The following is a 15679-nucleotide window of genomic DNA, read 5'->3' as shown; positions in this document are numbered from 1 at the left end:
CCGCTCCTGCTTACGCAGGGCTTACAACCGAGCAGCCGCACAATCCCGACATGATTTGTTGTTCAACAAGAAGGTCACTAATGACCCTGGTATGTGTCCTACCAGGGTCATTCTACGTTTTTCCAAACAACACAATGCGATTATAAATATTATCCGAAAATATTGGCCCATACTTTTGGATGATCCAAAAGTCAGCAGATTTATTTCGGATACTCCTTCGATTACCTACAGACGAGCGACTTCGCTAAGGGACAAATTTGTTCAAAGTGAGTTCAAAAGCGCACAAAAAAGACGAAAGCACTGTTCCATCTTGGGATCATTTTCCTGTGGACACTGTTCTTTTTGTCAATTTATAAGACGCGAAAAAATCTTTAATCTTCCAAATGGGACAACCTTTAGGCCGGCACACTTTACCAACTGCCAGACACGAGGAGTTGTATACCTTATGTCATGCGAATGTGGGGCATATTACGTCGGTAAGACGAAACAAGAATTTCATCGATGAATATCCAAACATGTCTATCACATGCAAATTGGTAAACCGTACCTACCACTTGGACGACATGTGATTGAAACTCACAACTACAAAATGCCCAAAGTTTCCTTCGCCGCACTCGATCGAATTCATATACCAGAACGAGGCGGCGATTGGAACAAAATTTTGTTGCAGCACGAACAGAGATGGATATTTAAACTAAATTCCACCTCTTTTCCAGGATTAAATGAGGCAATTTCGTTCGCCCCATTCTTAAAGGGCTTTGTCTCTGGAAAAACCCAATAATAATATGTCTTCTCCAGAGTAGCCACAACAAAAGTAAAACATATAAATTTCTCCTACCATGTCCTCTGCCTTTGTTTCTCCTCTCTCCCTGTTACTCTCTTCCTGTGCAATTGATTCTTTCTTTTTTCTCTGCCTGTTTCATATTTTATTTTTTATTTATTTTTATTATATTTTGCTTTTCATGTATTTCTGTTTGTAAGTTGAAATCCGAGATTGCAGAGTTACCAATGTATGTGATTCAGTTTTTCTATATTTGCTGTTGCTTTATATACATATAATGTGTGTGTTTACTTTTTTAAATATGGATAACATATATATGCAGGCTATTGTGGGGGTGTGGGGGGTGGTGTCCGTTGTAATTACATGGACGGCACCTCCGGTCCCCTCCCCCTTACAAATCCTCCTTGCCGACACTGTCTTTGTATTCCCTTCCTGATCATTCCTCCCTTCCCCATCGGGGCTCCGGCGCCTCGATCGCCGCTGCTTCCGGGCCGGGGGTGATCTCTTCTTGATGTAACTTCCCGGCAAGGGGGGGAGGGGCCGGCCTATTCAGGCGGCTCCTCCCCCCTATCCCCCATTGGACGTTCGGGCGGGTACCGAGCACCATGTTGGGGATCCTCCCCCTCTTGCCGGCAGTGTTCCGGAATGCTCTCGGATGCTCCTTGTCATTGCGCATGCGCGGGGCCCGTGCGTGTGACATGACGTGTGGGCATTGCGAGATTTCGGCGAGACTGATGTCCGTTCGGAGCCTTCGGCTTTTCCGGAACGCCGGGGAGGCCACACTCGGCTGCTTGGATGGCGGCCATTCCTCCTGCCATGGACCGATCGGGGATCGCACACACCTGTAGCGAATCCAAGTAAGACATACACGCCCCCAATTTGCAACATATATAGAGCGGTAGGAATAACACACATCCAGTCTCTCCCTGCCTGGTGGATCTGAAGCACCTGTCACTATGTAAGTACAATTCTTAGCCATGTGTCATTGCACCATTCTTTTGCCCAATATAATTATTTATGTGCGTAAATTACCTTATTTCCACATTGTTTTTCAACTACTAATAATTATTATTATTATTATTCTTTACGATGACATTATCCTTATTTTTATACTTTAGACTGGTCGACTCGCATTGGATATTAACCCTGCTGAGTTTGACTAAGCTTGGGACCAATTACGGGTTGGCTGACAGGCAGCAGTCCAGTTACATGAGGCAATATGGTGCAGTCACATGTGCTACCTAACACTTTTTGAGGTACAGAGTTTGGGTACCATAGTTTGTTTCTTTTCACCCCAACCCCCCCTTTTTTTTTTTTTTTTTGTTATTTCACTCTCCCTTGGGCACTTCCTATCCTTCACAGTGTCATCCCTCACACCTATTTTTCTCCCATCTACACATATTCACATTTGGTTTGTTCACCATTCACTTCCCCCCTCTTCCCGTCACTCCCTCACCTCTTCCCCCCTCCTTTCTTCTTTCACCTCACTATCATCACATATGGCAGAGACTGAGTGTTCTGTAATACCTATGACACAACTCTCACAATTCTCCTTACCAATTTATCTTATACTCTCACAATTCTCCTTACCAATTTATCTCATACATTAACATGGCAAAAATTCCTTGTTTGCATTGTACACATGATATATTTGGAGGCTTCAGTCCCCCATTGGCCCCGTATGGCCCACAACAAATTTGGTTAATCTGTTACATATGGGCGTTGATTTAGTTTGTTCTCTGATTCTATCGCAGGTGTGTTTTTCCTTCGGCCGTTCTGCCTGGTGGGTGGTGTATGAGAGTGTGATCTCTCGCAAGTTGCATCGGTGTTTTCGCTGCCCTGGTCTGGGTTGCTGTGGCGGTGGAGGTGCATGGGGCTCTGTCTTGTGGAGGAGAGGAAGATAGCTTTTTAAGGGATCTCCATGTGGGAGGCTTTTCTTCTTTCCCGCTGGACATACACTGTTGGGTAATTATACCATATTGTATACTGTACGGTAAATACAATTTTTTGCCATATATAATGGGATTCATAGATGTATGCCAACCTTATTTGTATATGTTTTCCAGCAGACAGACCCTCTGAAGAAGACCCTTAGTGTATGGGTTGAAACGCGTCAGGTTCAATGTTCATGACATCTAGTTTTGTTTTGAATATGTGTCTGCCAATGTATGTTTAGCCAATTTTAGTGGTAAGATACTTCCCACTGGAGCTCATTGTTTAAAATTTTTCTTACCATGCCATCTTTGTATAAATAAATTTGTTATACTTTTCATACAATTTTTTGACTTCATTTGTCATTGTGCTGCCTAAAAACCCCACTTTGGGGGAATCCGTTCCTTCTGTTTCCAAGGCTATGGGTGAAACATGTCTTCTGGACAGCCAGGGAGCATGGCATAGATCTGTCTTGGTCACTAGGCACTCTAAAGAGACCCAGTCTTTACATTGGTTATGTAGACGCCAATCGACAATTTGCGCTAAGTGAACCGCCCGGTAAGAGCATTGGAGATCAGGAAGGCCAATTCCTCCACTCGCTTTAGGAGCACCAATTTCACCCAACTTATCCTTGGGGGTTTCTTACACTAGAGAAAAGTCCTACACATGGACTTATACAGTCTGAAGAAGGAGGGTGGCAGGCAAAACCTCGGACTTTTGTCCGAAGGAGCGTGCCTGGATTTTGTCTTGCATACAAACGGCAAGGAATTGTTGGCCAACAAACAGTTTGGTGAGTGTTGATTCGCACTTTTCATTTTGCGCTTTTCATTTAGCGCTTTTCAGTTTGCACTTCTCATTCCATGCTTTTCGGTTCGCGCTTTTCATTTTATGCTTTTCAGTTTGTTTCTGAATGACCATTGATCAACCAGACATGTTGCGGAATTGGAGGAGATAACATGTTATTTATTATTGGCCATGGAGTTATTGCTTTCACCCAAGTCCAGTCCAGGAACAGGGGGAGGAGGAGTTCTTGGGCCAAAAATTGGTTGCTCTATTAACCGTGACCAGTTATGTCATATTTCTTTGCTGCGGGAGCTCTAGGAGAATAATCCAGATGTTTTTTGGATTTATCGCCCGATGACAGACCCCTGCTTTCACCAACTCTTGGCGTTGTTGACCCCCTAAATTAAGAAGCAGGACACATGCATGGGGCTTTTATTTTATTTTTGGTTGAATAATAATGATTTGATTTGTTATATTTTCTATATTTTTGGATGCATTGAATGCACTTTTTGGTTAAGTTCTATTGGCAGATAGCATGTCTAATTTTATTTGTTTTCTTTTTTTAATGCACAATAAAAAAATTGTGGAGGCTAATACTTGGCTATGTGTTTTACTTCAAATGTTTGGGAGTAGGTAGTTGCATTTAAAAAAATACAATGTAAAATTAACACCAACATAGTTGTAGCTTTGAACTTAAAAACTATGGGATAATGGTGTTGTGGTAGCTTGCCCAAGAAAAAAAAAGCCTTTGAAAATTCGTTTGCAATAACTCCATCAGTATCACCAGCAAAGCAGCTTCATTATTATCCCATTAAAGAAGAAGAGAATGTGCGCTGCATTTCGAGATTTCATAATTTGCCACGTCACTAATGTTAATTTGCCATTACGAATGCTAGTTTACAAGACCGACCGCTTCTGGCTCGTCCTTGATCCGAGCATGCATGTTTGTACTTTGGACTTTTGTCTGACGGACTTGTGCACACACACTCAGAAAATCCGACAACAGACATTTGTCTGCAGAAAATTTTAAAACCTGCTATTCATCATTTGTCTGCGGAAAATCCAACAATTGTCCAATGGAGCATTCAAACGGTCGGATTTTCCGCCGACAGTCTGTCATCACACATTTCCCATCGAAAATTAAAAATAAAGTTTTGCCTATAGTTCTACTTTAAGTGTACTGATAGAATAAAAAGGACATGAGCCAAAATATCTAAAAGGTAAGTAAGGGAGGTAGAGAAAAATCACAAGAGTGAATGACAGCAAAGCAGGCTAACAAAGCAAAAGATAAAGATGTCTTAGGTATTATGCAGACTGAAAGTGACCACTTTCTCTGTAGCCAGGGTATTCCTGGAATTTTCCAGGCAAACCTGATGCCAATTTTCCATACAAACCTGATGCCAGCATTAATATAATTATATTAAAATGGAAGAAATCATCTCTCCATGCATTTAAATGAACAAAGATCAGTTAACCAAAATACACGTACAGGGCAAATGGTCTGCAAGTTGTTAGTCATTGTAATGGAAGCTTTGTTACAATACAGTTGTTTGATGCAGCACAATTTAGGGGGAAAGCCAAGTTTAATTAGCAAATAACTTAACTAGAAATAGACTGGGTTAAGGTTGCCAGATCAGCTATTAAACATTACACACATGAATTGTGTGGTAATTAGTTAAAAAGCTTTCTGCAGGTTAAAATGTATAGTTTGCAGCTAATTTAATTAACTAAAATTTATTTTTTTGTGGATTTCTAGGTTTTAACTGGCCAGCTGATAATTATTTATTTGAGTATCAAAAGTCACATGATTTCAGAAAAGCAATTCAGATGTTGAAGAGTTGGCATTGTGCACATATATTAACCTTAATTGTATTAGCATTAGGCAAATGGTTGACTTGGGTCCTTCACAGACCTCTGAGGTAAAAACTTAGTTCAAACATAAATGTACTTAACAGCAATGTACTTACCATTCTCCTTTTTCTTAGATATTTCACTTTTTGACCCTGTGGCATCATCCCATAGTTTGCAAAGTTCTCTTAGCAGCAACAATTGCTGGGAGAAGCAGGGAAGATGCACCTCTATGCCTGTCATAGGTACACCCTGATACACTGTTTACAGGAACCATCAACCAGTGGTGTATTAGTGGACAATGATATGAACGATGATGGAGGAGCATAGAACCCATGTTGAGATTTTCATAAAAAAACATTCTAGTGATTACAACTAAACAAAGACACTGTTTATATTCATATACAGTGCCTCTTTTTTCCCTAACCTTTTTCCAGCAACTTCTGTTTATAAACTGTATGAGCAGTAGCTATGTAAAATACATGCAGTAGTGGGGTAAGTATACAAATGAGCAATAATATTTCAAAATAGCAAGAATATTAACAACAGGCATGTTCCCACAAAGAATTATCTATTATACAAAACTTAAAAACATACTGGTATGTCAATTCCTATTTAAACCTACCCCACAGAGATCCCCAATCTCATATATACTTATTAGATACTATCTATCTATCTATAGATAGATATATAGATATATCTAGATACATATAGATATATATATATATCTATATAAATATAGATATATATAGATATATTTCCTTTACATGCATGTATCTATTAAGAACACCTGGATAATCACTTACCTCAGTTATATGTGGATTAGGATTGAAACCACATAAGCTGCATACAACAGTTTTACAATGGGTGCAAGTATTAAAATTAGGCTTTTCTTTACAGCTCAACAAGAGTTCAGTTGTCTTACAAAGAGGACAAACGTGCTTTGCTTCTGTCTTGGACATCTGCATTTTGTTGTCCTGTGGTCTCTTAGATTCTGAATTCATCTCAGAAACCTCTGTATGTGGTGGTTGTTCTTTTACTAGGGCAGGCTTTTTAGTGATAGGTTCTGGCTTCTGGGTCATTTGTTTAATTGTTGACATAGGTGGTGTTTGCTGTTTTTGTTGCTGTGTCACAGGACTTTGTTTCAGAAGACCTGTCTGATGTGGAGTTTGTTTCACAGACGTTGCCTGCTGCTGAGTACTTGAAGCAGCAACCACTGGATGTGGCTGTGGTTTTACAGGCCCAGATTGTGGTGCACTTGGTTTGGCAGTACCATGAGTCTGTGTAGGTTGCTTTTCATGTTCTGACATCTGTTGTGACATTTTTGACATATCAGTAGATTGTTTAGAAAGCTCTGATTGTTGAAAACTCTGCTTTTCTATAGTTTGACATGATGTTTTAGCAGAATGATCCTGCATCTCTGGTTCTCTTTTAGATCCTTGTACTTGGGACAATGAGGTAGAATGTTTTGGCTCTTGAACTAAAGGTTTCATAGGCTTTACAGTTTCAGGCAAAGGTTCTTTGAGGATAGAAGTGTGTGAAAGTGATTTTGTGGCATCTGACACCCGTGTTGACGTCCTTGCAGGACTCTGTTGTGAAGATGCTATTTTTATCTCAGACTGCTGTTGTGTAGATTTAGTTGGGTGCTCTTGAGCAGCTATTGTGGGTTTAGCAATTCCTTGAGGTTGTGGCCCATGTACCGGTGACCTCTGTGGTTGAGGTCCAGGTTTATTAATTCCTATAAGGTGCTCCTTATTTTCATGCTCTCTTTCCTTTTGTTTCTTAACTAAATCTTCATTGTGGGCAGCAGAATCAGGCTTTGTCTCAAATGGATTAAATTTGGTAACTACAGAGGAGACCATGCTTATTGGATTACTGTCTGAGAGAAAACCACTCATCATCCCAGTCTTCTGTTCCTCTTTTGTATCGGGCCTAGTTCTAGGCTCTTTCAAACTCAGAGTTGAAGGACTTCGACCAGGTGGTTGTGTTCTCGTTTCTGTTTTGAAAGCATCTACCGTCCTACTTTTACTTAGACCAGTTGGCCCTGGATCAGGTGGTTTACTTGGTTGTCTTGGTGACTGAGAAATGTTTTGACTCCTGTGGTAAAAGAGAAAAATAAACATATTAGTATAAACTTAAATTTACTTTTTTAAATAATTTAAGAATTTTCTTTTTTTTAAGCCTATTTCAAAACTGATTTCTCAGTAGTAATTGGATGGATCTCCAACTGACTTCATAAATATTTATGTTTCTTAGTGATTAATGTAGTGAGATGTTTTTCCTATTATTCCTGGCTGTACCCCACCCAGCCATGTAAGTCATCATGGTACTTTATCTGTTGTGTAAAATAAGCAAATAGAGGGTGAGTTCATTTTCATAACAGCTCTTCTAGGCAGAAGGTTCAGAGATCTTATAAGAATTTACAAAATATAAGAGATTGTAGCATACTTCCATTTTCTGTGTGTGCTTTTTAATGCATATGAAAGCTCTGCAAAGTGTGAGGTCTAAATATTGAGATAAAAAGAGCAAATGAGGGTTGAAGCACAAACTATGGGGGGGCAATCAGTTGTTAGGAGGAACATGCATAGGAACTGAAAATATGTTAGGGGTGGAAAATGTGGGTTAAAGCGACCATGTCTTCAGCATAAAACTTGAACCCAATGGCTCCCAATAAATAAAATATTATTAACCTTGTAGCCATAATGTACCATGTCGCTGGATTTAATTTCCTTGAAGGGCTACAGTGGCTAAAGAATGTTTAGCATGTGACCCTTCTGGGAGTGTTGCATATTTGTTCCCTCTCTGTAGTCTATGGTTCAAGTTTTTATTCTGGTGACAGAGTCACTCTAAAGTCAAACTTCATCCCAATTTTTTTTAAATTTTAATAGTGAGGAGTGAAAAGGTAAAACCTCTATCAGGATTTTAGTGCTGTATGTGTCCCTTTTGAGGAGATTTCTCCTCAGGAGACAGGAATCAATCAAGAGCAATTTCTCCAATACTGACACAAACAGCAAAACATCACATTTTTAAAAGAAGGCTTTTGGGGTGTGAGATTGTTACAAGGGGTCACTAGGGCAGGAAGCAACAAGGGATCTGTATTAAGAAGGAAACAGAGACTAATAGAAAAGTGACAGAGGTTCTAAACATTTACTACTCCTGGGGGACAGAATACACAGGAGTGGTCAAGGACAACATGTAGTGGTTGTAAAGCTGTTGTGTAGATATAAAGGACAGTATCAAAGTGATCATGAAAATCTAAGGGACAGTATATTGGCAGTGGCAAGGGATAGTGGGTACTGTGCAGCATTAACAAAATGTGCCAGTAGTCACAGCACTCTACATTTGCTAGTCACCTTAATGCCCCGTACACACAGTCGGACTTTCCGACGGAAAATGTGCGGTCGGAGCTTGTTGTCGGAAATTCCGACCGTGTGTGGGCTCCATCGGACATTTTCCATCGGATTTTCCGACACACAAAGTTTGAGAGCAGGCTATAAAATTTTCCGACAACAAAATCCGATCGCGTCAATTCCGACCGTGTGTGGCCAATTCCAACGCACAAAGTGCCATGCATGCTTAGAAGAAATTCCAAAACGGAACAGCTCGGTCTGGTAAAATTAGCATTCGGAATGGATATAGCACTTTCGTCAGGCTGCAATGTTTAAAATTGTTTAATACAGCGCACTCTGTTCTTCTTTATAATGCTAGAAGAATGAAGTATTTTTGCTGCTCATATTCACACAGACTTCTCACAAACTTCTTTCTTTATTATTTATCGTGATTTCATCACTATATTTAGATTTGTTACATCGGAAAATATATATATATATTTTTTTTTGGTTTGTATTGTTTTTAAGCCTGATCTTGTTGTTAATTTTTTTTTTATTTTAGATCCTGAATATTTTTGTGTGTGTTTTGTGTGTCAAGTTACCACAACACCATTATTATCTGGTATTATTTAATCTTTAATCTCAAGGGGATTGGTTGTTGTTGGTGTCTCTTGTTAATTTCACATTGTATTTTTGAAATGTACCTGCCTCCTCACAAACAAACTGTCCTTTTTGAAGGAAAACACACATAGGCGAGTATAATTAAAATAAAAATTCCTTTATTAAGGGCTCATACCAAACAAAGAGGTAGGCAACGCAACGCTGGAGAAACAGCAGAAATTGGTGAAGCCTTTGGCCCTCAGGGCACAAATTAATTATTTCATGGCAAAATTGGTGGTCATACAAGAGCCTGTATCTTTTGTCAAACCAGACTGAACCCAGGTCATCACTCTCTGGTCTTCCTTCCACACTTCCTTCCACGCTGTGGCTATGGTGGTGGAGTTGTGGCAGGAGGAGGATGGTCCAACTCACTCAGGTGGGTATTGGGTGTGATTTCGCATCTCACCCCCTTAGTTAAGACTTTATAAAGAAGGTCCTCACACAGGAGGTGTTGGCCCTCCTGCATGCCCTGCAGTTTTGTGGCAGCCATGCAGGCAAAGGCCTCTTCAGGAGTGGGGGTGGCTTTGAGGGACGCAGAAGCCTCCTGAATCAGCCTGAGTGTTGAATCCTGCACGTGACTCCCCTTCCTGGGTCTTTTGTTTGGAAGACGGAGGGGAGGAACCTGCGATTCTGTCAGGCTCCTACTGGGCCCAGGCTTCCCTTGGCTGCCACTTAGCCCCGCCTCCTCCTGGCTACCACTAACCCCCACCTCCTCCTGGCTGCAACATTCTACAGCCTCCTCCTGTGTGGCACATTCCACAGCCTCGTCCTGGCTGAGGTCTTCCTGTGTATGAAAAAGGGACATAGTTTTAGTTTTTTTATTCATCAATCACACACAATTTTCACCTCATGATTGTTGCAAATTGAATGTTAACAAATATAACAGATGATCATTCTGAGCCCAGCATTTTTCATTCTTGTCCCAATTATTTTTGCCCACTACTGTCTATTGATATGTAAAACACTTTATTAAATCAGCAATTAGTGATCAATAATAACATCTAATAAACATGATTTATTTATTGACCAGAAATCTGTAGAACAATGCTATACCTGGCTCCAGCTGGGCTCCTCCACTTCTTCCTGGCTGGAAGTCCCAGGTTGGACATCGGAAGCCTCAGCTGGGGTGGAAGGAAGAGTGGAAGGAAGGGTTGAGAGGGATTCCCTGACTTCAGTCTGGTCTGACAGAAATCGCAGTCTCTCATAGTACCACAGCCTGGGGACATAAACGTCATCTGCTGCAGCTCCGGATCTCTGGGAATCTGTGACCTTCTTGCTCTCCCTAAGATAAGTGCTCCTCAGGCCACCAATTTTGGCTTTTAAATAGGGGATGGTTACCGTGGGGACCACCGGCTTCACCAACTCCAGCAGTTTCTCCAGCGCTGTCTGCCTCTTTTGTTTATGATTATAATGTGGTGTGGATGTTTCACCTGCCACAGAGAGGGCAGCTCCATGTCTCCATACTTGTCTATGAACAGGGGGAGGAAGTTGTGGTCATTGAAACCATCCATTTTATCTGCAAGACACAAGACAAGACAAACCCTAATGTCAGGCGAAACTCTCCTAATCTTGTTACAATATAGGCCTCAATCTAGAAGCTGTATAGGCCCAAGTTTAGATCTTACCTTCGTTATCACGATCGGTGCCTCCGATACTCCTTCTTCCACTCACAGATTGTACGTACTACGCACACGTGTTACACTTTATATACACTGCGCATGCGTGAAACTCTGCCCGCCCCTGACATTCTTTCTAGTCTATTCCCCTTCTCGTTCGGAGCAGTGGGGGAAGAGCACATGGCGGAGACACAGCAGGTGCGTGCTAATTACAGCAACGAGGAGGAGGAGGAGGAAAGCCCGGAACCTGAAATGTCCCGATCCTGGAGGAGAAGATTTAAGGCATCAAATATGGCCTTTGGGGAGATGTTGGAGATGGATGACATCCTGAAGAAGGCCGACTATAACAGGAAGTATGGACCTTACCCCAACCCCAATGTCAGAAAGGCCAAGATCATGGCGAAAGTAGTCAAGAGTCTGCACCGGAATTTTGGGGTACGACGATCCAAGGATCAGCTCAGGAAGCGGTGGTTGGACCTGAAATTAAGGGAGCACGAGCAGTACAGAAAGATCAGGAGAGTGCTGCAAAAAAGTAAGTAGTTGTGCTGTGTTCCTATTCTTTATTTTTATTACGTTCGTGCTGCTCCATGTGCTTTTCTTAACTGTTGTACAGTTTAAAATGGCAACTTTCATGTTCATGAGCACATTGTTCGTTCGGCCTAGAAAAAAAACTTTTTTTGGCCATATGAATTTGAATAGATTTTTTATGGCCTACTTCTCTTAAAATAATTTGGTTGTGTAGATGGGTTTGTAACTAGAATGAAATGCAAACTAGATTCTGGGTAAGGAGAGGACACTCAGCAGCAGTTTTCACATCTGGACGCTGAAACACTAGTGTGGGACACAAGAACACCCTTTTTATTAGGGGGTCCTACACAGGTGCTCCAGTGTGTACTATAGGGGTGACTCCATCTGTAAAGCTTGTAAAAAACAGGTAAGTATTCAAGCTTGACAAAGGACAAAAAAAGTCTTAATCTTGGAACTCTGCCAAAATAGACAATTGTACCCCACTTCCAAGCAATGTTTCATATTCCTATTTCTGCCATCAAATATCTGTGTGCTAAGTATACCTATTTTTTTTTACATAGGGAATAAAAGACTCGGAGGACACCTCTCATCCGAGGAGACAACAGACCCCCCACCTCAGGAAGAAGTGGAGACCCACCAAAGACAACAGGAGGATGAGGAGGAAGGAGAGGAGATGTGGTGGAAATTGTCACCACAACAGGTGACTGTCTGCGACCACAGGCTCAGGTAAGAGATGGATGCCGGCATGTTTATAATACATGGTGTGTTTTTGTTTCTATCTTTTTAGGTGATCGTGATGTTGTGGATCCAGATCATTTCACCTCTGAAAGTGCACAGATCCTGATCGGGGAGATCATGGGGTGTAATAGGGACTTGGAAAACATCCAGAAAAACATCAATGATGTTAAAAAAAAAATGAAGAACATCATTGATGTTTTAGGGAGAGTTTAAAACCCCTCCAAATCCCTTCCCTTTTTTGTGCTTTTTGGGCTCTAAAAATTTCAAACATTTTTTGACATATTCTCGAAAAGCCAAATTTTGAAGATGCACACAGTGTGTCGACATGTGCTATCTGCCAACACGGGAGATCAATGGACATGTTTTGGGGGTGCAACCCCTTCCTCAATAACAAAGTAGATGGGAGGAAGGGGTTGCACCCCCAAAACACATCCCTTGATCCCCCGTGATGGCAGCTAGCACATGTTGACATTCACCAATTTGTGTGCATCTTCAAAATTTGGCTTTTCCAGGGGTGACTTCACCCCATCTGAACGCAATATCAAACACAGTTTATAAATACTCATGTCTGATATTGCCTTCAATTTCTTGAAAAGTTGAACTTTGTAAGTTCAAGATTTGTGTCTTTCTTGTTGGTTTTAAACATGCCTGTTTTATCTTAAATGGACATTTCTACTTTTATTAATGTGACCCCAAAAATTGTTATACAACAAACATGTTGGTTTGTTTTAAAAACCTTTTATAAATGCACATGTGATTGTGCTGGTATTAAAAAGATTGATACTCAAGAATGTGTGGATTATTGTTTGAAAGCTCCAAAAATTTTGTTGTGCTCAAATTGGTGTTTTCTGTGACAATGGGGGTTATTTCTTAAGGGAAAATCCACTTTGCATAACAAGTGCAGTTTCAAGTGCACTTGTATTGCAAAGTGTCTTTGTCTTTAGTAAATAACACCCAACGGTGCTTTGTAATGTTACACAATCACGCCATTTTCAGGACTCACCACATTTCTGTCAGGGTCAGTTAAAAGAAACACAAGTAGTAAATGTCACCAAAGATTTTAGTAGTTCAAATGATTTTTTATTTAAAAAATGTTTCAGACATTGTCTGGCATACTGATGGCCCCTCTACCCGCAAAGTAATCAAAGTAATCAAGGTATCTTAGACGGACCTCACAGGTACTCAGGGGGGGCAAGCCAGGACGGGCACTTTCAAGCGCCGTCAGTGTTGGTTCATTATGAATTCCGGCCTCAGGCCCAACTGAGCCAGTATAGTTGGCAGAATTTTGCCATAAATAGTTGTGTAGAACACAGCACGCCAGGATAATATGATTCAGTTTGCACTCCGCCATGTGTATGAGTGTAAGAAATAGGCGGAACCGGCTGGCCATGTAATTAAAAACCCTCTGGTCCGGGGTGAGGGTCCTCATCAGGAATGGCTGCATAAGATGGTCCCCCAGTGCAAACGCTTCATCAGCAACGAAGGCAAATGGGAGTCCTTCCACATTGTCTTCTGGAGGTGGCAAGTCCAAGCTACCATTCTGGAGATGCCTGTAGAACTCCATCTGGGCAATAACTCCACCATTCTTACCCATGTCCACATACAGGAATTCGTAAGTAGCTGACACCACTGCCAACATCACAATACTATTGAACCCCTTATAATTATAATAGTATGACCCTGAGTTGGGTGGTAGGACGATATGGACGTGTTTCCCATCAATTGCCCCTCCGCAGTTAGGAAAGTCCCACCGCTGGGCAAAGTGGGAGGCCACAGTCTGCCAATTCTGTGGGTTGGAAGGAAACTGTGGAGTCAAGAAAAAAAAATGAATCATTTTGCACCTAAACAGGGAAAGCAGATTAGACACAAACATTCTTGGCCAATATCAGTATAACATTTATTTTATAGAGTTTGGAAAGACCAAGGTATAAGGTCCACCTATCAGATTCCCCCTCCCCCCACCCTCTCATGGGCCATTTCTAACATTTTAGGGGGGAGCTCTTGGACAGGTAACCCTCTCCACTTCATTGAGAGATGAATGCCTAAATAATGTGTATTACTTTGGCCAGCCCCACCTTACTTACACTATTGACAGCCCACTGGACAGGTAAGAAGTGTCATAATACAAAGATATAAATACACACTGTACACATTTTAGCACATTTGGACATTCTGCTATTACCTATCAAGAAAATAATAGTATACAAAAACTTGAAACAGTACCATTTGAAAGTATACAGGCAGGCCCTTGCACTACATGCTTTGGGGAATTCATCCATACATCTGACCACAAAAGAGATGGGTATAGTGTGTATGGGTTTGGCAAAGTCAGCAGATAGATGATTGACGATAGATAGAGAATTGGTATCAGCTGACTTAGCAGTTGGGGGGAGGGAGGTTCCAAATGATTTGAGGACCCAAAGAATAAAGCCTCGGGCACTCTGCCTGAATTTAAAGCACAAATCACATTTTTACACATTTTAGGGGGTATTTAGGGTAAAGCACTACTATGGAGCTGACAAAATACATTGTTAAGTGACTACATGAGGTGAATATAGGGCCAGGAGACCATGCTGGGGAGGTAAGTAAAGGCAAATACGTATGAAGGACAAAAAAAATAATTACATAAAAATCCAGCATGCATGAGGACAAAGGGGACATTCACAGCATATTACAATCATGGTAATTAGGGAATGAGGAAAGAAATACAATATATTATCAAACATTAAATACAATAAAATGTGATGTTAAAGGATAAATCTTACCTTAATATAATCCTTTTGCAGGATCTGGATGATAGCAGAACAGGTCTCTGGGATAATGATCCCCAGAGCCTGGGGGGAGATGCCTGTCGAGAACTTGAGGTCCTGCAGGCTTCTCCCCGTCACCAAGTACCGCAGGGTGGCGACGAGCCTCTGCTCCGGAGTGATGGCTTGCCTCATACAGGTATCCTGCCTGCTGATATAGGGGGTCAGCAAAGCCAACAAAAGGTGAAATACGGGGTCCGGATACGGATCTCACGGAGCAAAGGCATATGACAGAACTGGTCACGCTGGAGCAACCAATTCTTGGTCCATGAACTCCTCCCCACCCTGTTCATGGACTGGACTTGTGTCAAGGTAAGGACCCCAACACCAAGCCCCCGCACAGCACGAACTCTACGAGGTGCCGCGCTTGGTTCTGAACTGGCCTTTTCTAGTCTCATCATACGTGGTGTACGTCACCGCGTTCTTGGCGATCGGAAATTCTGACAACTTTGTGTGACCGTGTGTATGCAAAACAAGTTTGAGCCAACATCCGTTGGAAAAAATCCATGGATTTTGTTGTCGGAATGTCCGATCAATGTCCGACCATGTGTATGGGGCATAAGAGCTTTAACTTGTCCATCTTTACAGGGAACATTGGAAGGCAAGAAGGAGGGAAAGCATTAAGTCAAAACTGAAATGCTAGTACAGTATTGTGTA

General features: G+C 41.5%; 1 protein-coding gene across 9 annotated transcripts in view; it reads right to left on the bottom strand.

The window, feature by feature from the left end:
• Nucleotides 1-15679, bottom strand: part of PCLO (piccolo presynaptic cytomatrix protein) — a 547854-nt gene that overhangs the window by 456396 nt on the left and 75779 nt on the right. For all 9 annotated transcript variants that reach the window (XM_073619550.1, XM_073619551.1, XM_073619554.1 and 6 more), the window contains exon 2: nt 6151-7446. In XM_073619550.1, the coding sequence (XP_073475651.1) occupies nt 6151-7446 (1296 nt within the window). The remainder of the gene's footprint in view (nt 1-6150; nt 7447-15679) is intronic.

Source organism: Aquarana catesbeiana, linkage group LG03 (assembly GCF_042186555.1).
Source record: "Aquarana catesbeiana isolate 2022-GZ linkage group LG03, ASM4218655v1, whole genome shotgun sequence".
NCBI classification, from domain to species: Eukaryota; Metazoa; Chordata; class Amphibia; order Anura; family Ranidae; genus Aquarana; species Aquarana catesbeiana.
Note: the sequence above shows the minus strand (reverse complement) of the source record. Positions and strands in the feature narration are given on the sequence as shown.